This window comes from Macaca mulatta, chromosome 6 (genome assembly GCF_049350105.2).
Source record: "Macaca mulatta isolate MMU2019108-1 chromosome 6, T2T-MMU8v2.0, whole genome shotgun sequence".
Lineage (NCBI taxonomy): Eukaryota > Metazoa > Chordata > Mammalia > Primates > Cercopithecidae > Macaca > Macaca mulatta.
Genome location: NC_133411.1, coordinates 89,401,601 through 89,413,673, shown reverse-complemented (window position 1 = coordinate 89,413,673; position 12,073 = coordinate 89,401,601). Strand labels below are relative to the sequence as shown.

At 32.2% G+C, this 12,073-nt stretch overlaps 1 protein-coding gene across 5 annotated transcripts in view; it reads right to left on the bottom strand.

Annotated features, from left to right (window-relative positions):
• The window catches only part of XRCC4 (X-ray repair cross complementing 4), a 291,186-nt gene that overhangs the window by 254,284 nt on the left and 24,829 nt on the right, over nt 1–12,073 (bottom strand). For all 5 annotated transcript variants that reach the window (XR_013418175.1, XM_001111900.5, XM_078004438.1 and 2 more), the window contains exons 2-3: nt 7,559–7,707; nt 1,124–1,299 (exon numbers count right to left, since the gene is read on the bottom strand). Coding sequence is in view for 4 of the 5 variants with exons in the window: in XM_001111900.5 (XP_001111900.2) it covers nt 1,124–1,299; nt 7,559–7,697 (315 nt within the window). In the remaining variant the exon portion in view is untranslated. The remainder of the gene's footprint in view (nt 1–1,123; nt 1,300–7,558; nt 7,708–12,073) is intronic.

Below are 12,073 nucleotides of genomic sequence, written 5' to 3'. Positions count from 1 at the left end.
TGCTTCAAAATATTCGAAGAGTCTGCACTTCTGTAATATATAATATCATCTGATTGAGCTTGGGCCATAGGAAAGAACACTTACGATAAATAACAAAATTGTAGTAGCTAGTTCCAACCTTCTTACTGTACCTATTTTAAATTACCATTTTAAGAAACACAGCATATTGAAACTTACATAATTTGACAGCTAATTAGAAAATGTTTATTTTAAATATAAATTACTAAGGCTAGTTTCTCTGTATTATTCCCTACATGATAATATATATTTATAATGATTCCATTTGTTTCTTCAAATGTTTCTCTAATGAAAGAAATCTCTTTAATTATTCTGAATTTAAAAGGTTGTTTTAAAATAATTTTCTAAACTAAGTTGAGCTCTAAAACAAATTCTCAATAGCTATTTGTTAACTTAACGTAGCAAACATTTCCTTCCCTCTCCTTTAGAAATGATAGCTCTCACATATGACTAAAAACCACCAGCTAAAAAAACAAATTCAATATCTATTCAACTTAGGTAAAATATACAAATAATTAGTGCAAGACTTTAATAAATAAACCACCTGCCTTGATCTGAATTGGTGCAGGAACTGAGCAGAATAAGTAGCAGATACTCTTGTCTGCAAAGCTTAGGCTGCAAATTATTTCTATTTTAATATTTTTAAATCTGACAATATAAATAAAGTATCCTTAATCCTGACTATGTATTTTTAAATTTCAAATACACTCTAATAAAGTAGAAAATAAGTCATAATTATTTGATATTCAAAGATATATTATTTCTTAAAATCAATATTTCACAAAACTTATTTCAATAAGACCTGTCACAATGGCTAAAACTTCTGATCCCACCTTTTTCAAGATTATAATTAACTCTGTAATACTTTAAAATTTTTCAAGCATTAAAAACTAAATATATTTTCCAATAATTATTTTTCGTGATTCATTAATATATTTAATGACTTTAGCTTTGAAGTCTCTTCCAATTCGGAAACTAAGTACTTTTCAAGCTTTTGCTTCTGAGGTGTTCTGGGAATAATATAGTAGTTACTTAAATTTAAATATAATCCCTCAATAAGTGCTCTGACATTTTACTATGTAACATTTTGGAAAGTTTTACTTACTGAAACATCTTTCAGGTTTTTCTCAAAGAAGAAATAACAAGACTCTTTAGAAAAATTAAATGTGTATACATCAGCTGGTCCTGCTCCTGACACCAATGCTTTTCTCAGTTCATCAACATATTTCCCTTTTTCCATTGCCATGTCATCAGCTTCTTGGGAAATCTCTGATTCAGAAACTATGGGAAATATTAACAAAAGTTTTAAAATGAAAAGTAAACGACTACACATGAGAAAATATTAGTTTATCTGTTAGTACTAATTTATCACGTGTAACAGAAATTTAAACAAGTAAAATCAATCCCTATACTACACATTTTTAAATCAAGTTATTCCTATTTATTGAACTAGCAATTTTTAAGAAATGCATTAATTTAGACTCACAACTCATGTGAAATACATTAAACCCTTGACATTCTTTCTCTGTCCTCAGATGAAACACATTGTAAGTTATTACAGAAAATTCCACTTTGTGTACCTGCTCTTAGGTCAAAGCCAGATAATTTCCTATAATGAATAATAAGCTCAATATTTTATAACATCTTCCTTCCTTGCATCAAAGATTCAATAGTCTACAGTGTATTTCTCACTCATATGAGCAGGGTAAAACAAAAGCAAAAGTGGAGCTCATTATTCTCATATCATGTGCCAACAACAGAAAATATGGATGAAAGGAAAATAAGGAAAGAATGGGAAGGAAACTAAAATGTACTGAGCATCTCCTCTGCAACACATACTATACTAGAGATCTGGCTTCCAATTCTCTTATCTAGGTATTTTTAAAGCTGATGTTTTATCTATCATTGAGATTTTTGTTTCAGTAATCATATTTTCAGTTCTAGGTATTATCTTTGTTCCTTTGCCATTATATCCTGTTCTACCCTACCCTTCTTTTAAATATTTAAATAAACGTATTTTAAGATATCTTTCATTTCTGTATTTATGTGTGGCTCCTGGAGTATAAATTATGTTTCTTCTATCTGTGGAAAAATTCTTGTTTTACTTGTTTTCCTTTCATGCTTTGTAACGTTTGAGTACGGCTTGCCTCTAGCCAAAGTGGCAAGTGTTCTGGGAAGAAGTGTTCTTAAATGAAGGTTGCTGGTTTGCCTTTCTGGGGGTCATTACAAGTTTCATCAGTTCGAGACTAGTTTTGAAAGTTAATTTCTCACCTTGATTTTTACACTTGAGGCAAAGTGTTCCATTTTAAACCTTGCATACACACATAACACAGGTTTAGGGTTCTGATTTTTCTTGAGACTTTTATTCACTCATAGTCCTTAGGGATTGTTCTATTTTTTTTTTTTTTTTTTTTTTTTGAGATGGAGTCTCGCTCTGTCGCCCAGGCTGGAGTGCAGTGGCCAGATCTCAGCTCACTGCATGCTCCGCCTTCCAGGTTCACGCTATTCTCCTGCCTCAGCCTCCTGAGTAACTGGGACTACAGGCGTCCGCCACCTCGCCCAGCTAGTTTTTTGTATTTTTTAGTAGAGACGGGGTTTCACCGTGTTAGCCAGGATGGTCTCGATCTCCTGACCTCATGATCCACCCGTCTCGGCCTCCCAGGGATTGTTCTATTTTTATGCTGCATCCTCAGGACAGAGAGTAGTAGTTTTTTTATAAGATTATTTTATTAACAGTATATTTTTCCAGGTTCCTTTCTTTATACTGAGAGTTCAACTCCAATTCCATAAGAGGTCTGAAGCCTCAACATTCTACTTCACTCAAACATTATACTCACTGTCATCTAGACGTGTATCTAGTTCAGATATTCCATTAATGTACAGGTAAGCTTTAATTCCCATCAATTACTTTGGTTTTGAAATACCTCTTCAAACATGGCATCTGAGGTTTTCCCTTTCTTACACTCAAAAGTGGCAATGGGTCTGCATATTTGTTTGTTTTTAAAATTACAAGATTTAATCTCGTATTTGTTGGAATGTGTGTGTGGTTGGATGGTTTCCTGTGTTAATTTAGGCTATCACAGTAATAATAAAAGTCCCATATGGTTGTATAATTTCATACTTATGCATTACACTTATCTATTTTAATTCCTTATAAAACTGAAAAACAGATATTATTTTCATTTTGCAAAAGAGAAAACTGAGGCTCACAGAGATCAAGTAATAGTTTAGGGTGATGTAGTAGGTAACTGGTGAAGCTGGGATTAACTCATGTCTCTCTGGATGTTTTATTTTGAGGTGAAGCAGAGATATGAAACATTGGATAAACTATTTCCATCCATAATTTTGAAAAACAACATTAGTATAAAATACTACAGAATATAAGGAAATCATGATTAAAGTATCCCTAAAATGGAAGACATATTTTCATACCTTTGGTCTCTATGCTATCAAGTGTCTGGAAGACCCATGACAGTCAATGAAAAAGGGAGTCTTGAAAGGTACCAATATATTTTATATGATCAATTTTTGATAACAAGTTTTGATAATAAAATATGATTCTCATACTTCACACAACGTTTGAAACGAGGTAAGAATAAAAATAGCTTATATTCATATATTAACAGCTTCTAAAACACTTTCACATTTTCTCTATTGGAAGCGGACATATTTAATATGATCATCACTATCAAACCAATTTCAAAAGCCCTAGTAGCTCTTTAGTAGCTCTTCTAAAAAAACAAAAATAAGAAGATAAATGCTTCCTATTTAAGGAATAATTTCATATTTTATGTTTGCATTATGTTAAAAAGTACCTAACTTTAACTCACCAATACCTAGGAAGAACAGTTATTTCACAGAGAAATAGGAAATAAATTTGCAGATGCCATCTTTAATGCAGTCATAGAAAAACTTGAAGAAAACACAAAAGAAAATAGAGAACTATTTAAAAAGCATCTAGTTAAAAGTATTCTAAATTTCATTAAAATGAAAAGATACCTGTCTGAAAATATGTAATCATTCATTCATTCATTCCTAAAATGCTAGCATATGGAGCTCAAATTCAAGTGCTAATATCTTAGATAACATTTTAGATATCTTGTCAGTTATCATCGTAGATATCCTCTTGTTTTCCTCTCCCAATGAATACTGTGCTGATTATGGAATATTTAATTTTTGAAGGAGAAAAAAACATATGAAAGGAAATTATATAAAACAAGTATTTGTTCAAAAATGTACTTGAAAATTTCCTATAAAAGTAAATGTGGAAATCTGACTGCCTACATAGGGCTTTAATCCTGAAAAACCAACCTGGTCACCAGTTTTGAATTCTGTGCCAAGAACATCTGGAAAAACTACAGCTGTAAGCACTCGATGCTCTAAAACTTCAGTGACCAAGAATAAAAGCAATGGAAATAATAAAATTCAGCAAGAATGCATCTGAACCACATAATAAGGCATAAAACATGAGCAGGGCAACATGACCAAAAAACAAGGAACCATTCTCAGACTAGTAGGAGTCAGACTGAGACTCACTTTGACACTGAAAAGCATCACTTTTGCAGTGTTTATAGTTAGATGAAGATGTAAGTGAGGAAAGAAGATTTTTTTCCTTCAGATACCTACATATAACTAACCAAAAGCCTGCACACATCCTAAGCTTGTACTGGAGCTCAGAAGACATACAGTCTTACCATACCATTAGGATTCCAGTTGGTATTGCATCATAAACCCATTTCATTGCTTGATTTATTAAAGTCCTCTTTCCACTGAGTTCTGTCATTACTTCCATATAGGTCAAAAAATATTAATGCTTAAGATAATTATAAGTGGATCTAGTTAGTGGATAATAAAACAATTAGTAAAGTTTAATTTACTCTTTAATAAACTTGAAACTACTCCAGAGATGGGTGATACAAGTTTCCCACTGCCAATAAGAATTCTTATATAAGTCACAGTCATCGATCATTAACCCACTTTGTGACTTAACCCTGTGATATAACCCCCTGTAATATTGATGTGATGATAGACCACATGATAATTAGATAATTGGACCTTAAAAACATTCATTAGATAAAACATTGCTAATGGAAATCAGTAAGTTTAGTGTGGGGGAGATTAAAAGGAAACTTACATCCTTTTAATTTCACTCAAATGAAAAGAGAAAAAAAGTTGTCCAAATTGAAGGTTGCAGCAATCAAAATGTTGAACAAAAAAAACAGGATGAGGTATAGGAAGGAAATCCATTTCCATGTTTCAATTATTTAATTGTTTCAATGTCCTCATTGAATTTGATTTTATTGTCTACATGTAAAGCACCAGATCACATTTACGGAATAAGCCTTAACTAAACATGGGCACGCTGTTATATTATTGGATTTCCTATTTTGTCCCTGATATGTAAACAAGAAAATAGAAATGAATGAAGGCATAAAACACATGAGAGATTTAAACATTATTAGATATTTTTGAAAATAAAATGACCACATAGTACACTATAAAATTTTCTGTTTTCAAGCGTGTTTGGTACAGGAAGCCAAAATGTTAACAATCTACCAAAGAATACATAAGTTTGATATCACAGTTTGTCACTCTAAATTCCATTAGCCAAAAAATAAATGGTAGAATATACTGCAGTTATGATAAATGTCAACAATAAGTAAATATAAAACTGGAGTTTTCATTCAAAAACATGCTAACTCTAAAATGAACAATTTATTTTCTTTTTTCTCAGACCAGTTTTATATATTTGAGACATCCTTTCATTCTTTCAATCAAAAAAGTATTCATTGAGAACGTATTTCGTAGGTACTGGTCTAGATAATTGCGTAGAGTGTTGACAAACCAAATGTGTCTCTTACGCTCAATATAGATCTGTACTGTCTAGTGAAACGATAATTCATGTTAATATCATTAAGAATGATGCCAGCACAATTTGTATGATATAAATGAAATGTTCCATAAATTTAAGATCAACTTACATTTCTGGTTAAATTAAGAGATAAAGAGTTAATGAAGCGCTCTTTTTCCCCCTAATACTTAGTGATAAAAAATTTCAAATAACATATTATCATTGATTTTTGTCTTGGTGAATGAGGCTTATGGACTAGATTAGAATTCAGTCTCTTCTTTTGATAATTAAGGTTCCTGAAACACTATAAGGTCATCTGTCTGACAATAACTTAATATATGGAATATGCCATTTGCCAATTAGAAATATCTAAAGTTATAAATACAGTATTCCTTACATACAAGCAACCACTTCCCCTAGGATTTGTTTCCAAGCTGTGTTGTTAGAACTGCTCTTCTCACCCAGATAACCAGCATTAATCTATTGCCCTGGTCTTTAGCCTTATATACCCTTCACCCTAAAATAAGAAATATTGTCTTCTGAATTGGCATACATAAAATTAAGCTGACCAATCTTCTACTCTTGAACTGCAACTACCAACCTGATTTCTGATTTCTCTTATAGAGAAATGTGTAGCTTAAATAGATATCATAATAAGTACTGCAAATATTATCCCTGAAAATTCTGTATTTTACAGGAATCCCTACATCAACATTACTTGTTCTGTGTCAAAAAAGACAATTTTTTTGAAACTCTGTAAGTATAAATTCAATTTGACTGTGTTGTATAACAGAATTCATAATGCTCAAGAAAGAAACAAAATTGTACAATGTAATTTTCAAGATGATATATAATAATCATGGTAACAAATTCTAGAGAAATATTTCTAAAGTTAATAGAAGATATAAATAGTATACAAATTAACATGAAAAAATTATCGTACAGAAAACATTATTCACAACATAACTCTAGAAAAGACTTTTGCATGATTATAAAAATAGTTCTTTAAATCTTTCAATAAGATACTTTAGAAGAGTATTAAAACTTCCTATATAAGGAAAATATAATTCTAAATACTTTTACTTTATATCCATCATGTTCCATACATGATTTGATGGTCATTAGCATTTTTAAAATACTATCAACAAAGAGTTAAAAAATAAAAAATGTATTTCCTAAAAGCACAGCCAAGATCCTAAATATGGGTGTGAACCTTGCATTACAAATTTTTAGGCTCTGGTCCTGTGTTGTTACAAATGTAATACATGTTCATTGGGGAAAATAAATAAATAAATAACCTACCACTACTCCATTGCCCCAAGGCAACACAAACCCATTTACCTAACCAATCTCCTTCCTCTGTCCCAGACTTCTTCCCTGGGGTCCTGAGAAAAGATATATTTAGAAAGTACTATTTATATTTTCTATAAAGAGATCATTTTAAAACTCTGAACAAATCCAAGTTACTAAGATTCAAATGGTAACCAGAATTCTCTAGGACACATTCTTGTTTTTCTATTACTATCAATTATAGAAAGTGGCATTAAATATTACAAACCTGTATATAAATTTGACAGCAATAGCAAGTAAAATTCGTATCTTACCCAATATCTATTGGAGAAGTATCCCTGAGGACTGAAGAATAGCACACTCAAATTTTACTTTTAAAAACTTTGTTTTTAATATTACCTGTCCCAGTCCATGCTGAATGACCATCAGTAAGTGTAATAACAAAACCAGATTCCAGTGTTTTCTCCCAAGATACTTGTAGAAAATGAGCAATATTGGGTTCAGAAGTAAGATGGATTCTGCTTATTTTTCTCTCCATTTCTTAATACCTGTAACAGGAGAATACAATTAATATTTTTAAAAGAAACTGTAACTCAAATAATGATGTTTTTCTGTACTGGCCTCTCAGCTACATAAACACCAAGGAAATAAGAAAATAAGCAGAACAAAAAAGCTGTATAATAGGTTCAACCATTAGATTCAATCATTAAATTCAGTAAATAATATATTCATTCAGTAAATTCATAGTTTTCTTCAATATTAATTCACAATTTTTACAGAGGAGAAAAACAGAGGCCCATAAATGGAAAGTGATTTCTCCAAGTAATGAAGATAAAAATTATCATCTCCGCTGGGCACGGTGGCTCACACCTGTAATCCCAGCACTTTGGGAGGCCAAGGTGGGCGGATTGCCTGAGGTCAGGAGTTCAAGACCAGTCTGGCCAACATGGTGAAACCCCGTCTCTACTAAAAAAAAAAGAAAGTTATCATCTCAACAATATGCAGAGTAAATTTTACCATTTATTTTCCCCAGATTCAACAGGCTGTTTCTCTACCACAAAAGAAATGGTTGCAAGTACTTGTGAGAATGACCTGGAAGTGATCTCACCACTGAAATATTGCAGTAATTAGAAAGGATAAAATTGACCAAATATCTTAGTCTCTGTCTGGAGACACTGTGTGGAATGAAAAAGTTGAGTAAGCATAATTCAATGGCGGGGGGGGAAAATCTCAGAACCCAACAGCTGGCAGTATCCAGTCATGCCTTGTCTAAGACAGAGACGCCCAGGCTCAGTGACTGAAACACCCTATCCACTGAGACAGGGGCACTCTGTAATAGAGATGAGTTGCATCAGATTATCACAGCCTGAGGCCAATAAATATTTTTGCATTTTTTAAGTTTTGTATTTAAGTATTACATATAGACAGAAAAGCACACATACGAAAAGTACAAAAGTACAACTCAATGAATTTTACAATTGAACAAATCCATGTAAGTAGAACCTAGATCAAGAAGCAGAATGTCACTACCCCAAAATTCATTCTCACACTCCCTCCTCTCTAGTCACTGGCCTCTCCAAATAACCACTATCCTATCTTCTAACAGAGATGAGGGCTTTGAATATTTCTGTACTTTATGTAAATATAATCATACAGCATGTTCTATTTTGTGCCTGGCTTCTTTTGCTCAACATTATGTTTGAAAGATTCATCTGCACTATGTGTTACAGTGATAGATGATTTTCAGGGCAGTATAGTAGTGTATTAAATGAGTACAAGACAGGTTATTTATTCATTCTACTAGTGGTAGGCATCTGGGTACTTTCTAGGTTTTGATTATTACAAATAGTGCTGCCAGAAACATTCTAGCAAATATATATGCATTTCTGTTGAGTATATACCTAAGAGTAAAATTGTTGGATCAGAGGATATGGATATATTCAGTTTTGGTACTACACAGCAAATACTTTTCTAAAAGAGTTGTACCAGTTTACAACTGGTGTATGAGAACTCTGATGACTGCACATTCTTCCAAACATTTTCCATGGTTTTCATGTTACCCAAGTTTTTACTTCATACAATAAAGAAAAAAAGAAGAATTAGGAGTACACAATGTAATACTGGAAGTTAGAGTTAGAAGGGATTCAGATCTAAGATCATCATCATTCATTTGTTAAGTACTTTGCAACTGCACAAGAACTTCATTACTTGAACAAACAGAAATCCACATAATATAAAAATTCTAAAAACCTAACCTCGCCCTTCCCAAAACAATGATTATCTAAACATTTCCCTCTGTCTTTATCTACAGACACCCATGTTTAAATAAATCTTATAAACAGCTTTTTTCATGGTGGCACAGAGTTTTACGCCTAGCATTCTTAGTGACCAAATAATAATCCATTAAGTATTATAATTAATGGAAGTATGTTGACATATATGTATCAGCTCTATCTTTACTGGAACCCTATGAATATAGCAACTAACAGGATCCTCATTGTATGAATCAAAAAACAGAGGCAAAGTTTAATATCCAAGATCACACACTAAGTGGTGGTGCAACAACTCAAATCCACCACCTGCTCTTCTTACCACAGCACTTTGCTTGTCAGTAGGAATGTGGAAGTCTAGTAGATCTGAAGTTAAGAAAAACCAGACTTCTAAAGTTACCAGATAAAGAAACAGGGTTAGACCATGAAAGAGGTATGCTTAGGGAGCTTCTGCCGTGTGACAGGCATTGCCAGATAAGGAGCTGTTGTTTTAAGACTACTCTAAAACAAAACTAAGACTTATTTCCAGTTTCCCATCAAATGATAGTTAACCAAGCTTATATTCTGCAATCATATGAGACATGTGGGAAACAAAATAGCCAGTTCTGATCCTGGATCAAGTTACAAGAAAAAAGTTTCCAACTCTGATCTCCTATACCCTACTGCTGACTTCTGGATATGTCTGCCCAGGATTTGAAAAGTCTACGCCTGTCCCAAAGAAGTCTTTCCACAAATACTCATCCTTGGATTCATTTAAAATTATTTCAAATCTGTCACCCATGAATTCTACCCATTTTTCCTAGTAATACCAGTAGGGGCCATACAGATTAAGTCTAGATCGTCTTACACACAACAGGCCTCTTCTCAAGACTATATGCTTGCAGTGAAAACAGTTCTTATAAGATGATTTCTGATACCCTCACTAGTTTGATTAATCTCCACAAAATTTACTACAGTTAATCTCTGCCACTCAAAGCATAGTTCACTGAGTCCCAACTGGTACTCTAGTTGTTCTATAAACAATTAAAAAATAGACAAAGATTATTACTTCATCCTAAATAGTGCACTTCTATAATTTCAAAGAAATATCATATTCGGTTTTAATTACTGTTTTTAATGATAGTGAGAGTGATGGGGTTGTGTTGAGGGTATTTTGTTGTGTTTTTGGCAGCTACATCATTCTAAAAACTCCTATTTGAGTTTAATATAAACTAAACCTTGTTTAGTTGTTTTTCTACATATGTTATTACTAAGTCATTTTTACTCTATCCTTTGTAATTTTTGTTGATGTTGTCTGATGTGTTTGCTGGGGTTCAATTTTATGTTTTACATTGGCTTGTTAAGGTTACATTGTTATTGAATAGTGATTCTGTTCCTGTGACCCAACACGTTTACTATCTCTCTGACTTTGTCATCTAGAAATCTGATAAACCTCTTCTTCTAAGTATTCAAGTCATGCACATAAAATGTTGAGCAGGACAAGCTCAGGCATAGACCTGTATAGTCTGCCATTAGAAACACCCTCGAGAAGACATCAATCATCAACACTATGTGGGAACACCACTTATATTTCTAAGTCACAAGAATATAAGGAGAATCCTTGGCAAAATCTATCTACTCTACCAGTCTATCAATGCTATCTAAAAGAACAACAACAAAAAAAGAAATTAAAACTGTTAATTAGTGATCCTACTCTTATTTATAGCAATGATAGGTTCTTTTTCTTTTAATCCAAAAGCAATTCTTCTGGTAAATCACTCTAGAATCTTGCCCAGATTGACTTCAAATTTATCAGACTGTAAAATGACACATACTACTTAGTTCAAGCAAATACCTATATTTGTTCTAATACTGTAACACCTGATACTGTAAAATTGATTTTGTGAGTTTCATTAAAAGATGCTTATACTGTAGAAGCTAATAAGCAAAACTAGAGAAATAACATAAAAATTATAAAAATGAAAAAAGAAAACATTATAAAAAGTCAGGATCAGGAACAAAGCACAAACTTCCAACATGAAAATATTACAACTATTATTTAATCACATAGCAAGAATCTCTTACTAGATGATCCTTTTAAAAACCATTATAAAGTAATCCTTGTAGCCCCATCAATTAGGCATGTAAAAATTTTAGGTATATTTAAGTTTGTAGGTTTGACATCATAATCATTGAAAAAAATTATTATTTTTAAATATTCCATTTAGTCAAAATTTTTTCCTACAAAGAGGTCCTTTGCCTAGATGTACTTAATTCTGAAATGCTTTATCCATTTGTGGATATTTTATTTTAGATCAATTAGCCAATACACTTAACATGCAGTAAATTATTCACATGCTCTGTAATCCTTAAATTTGAAAATTACTGGAAAATCTGTGTTACTGTTTTTCTATGCCAATCATTGAAAAACACATATAGTTCAAGGCTTACATAATTCTAATTGGCCCAAAACCCACAATTTTGGGGGTGGGGTACATAGGATGGTATAGAAACAACTAATGGCATAGCATTTTTTGCCTGTACAGTATTTCCATACAAACATACACAGATGCACACATACTTATGCAGATCATTTTTTCTTAAACTTACCTTAAGAACCATGGTTATTGTTACTATTAATATAATTTTTTGAAAGGAAAATACA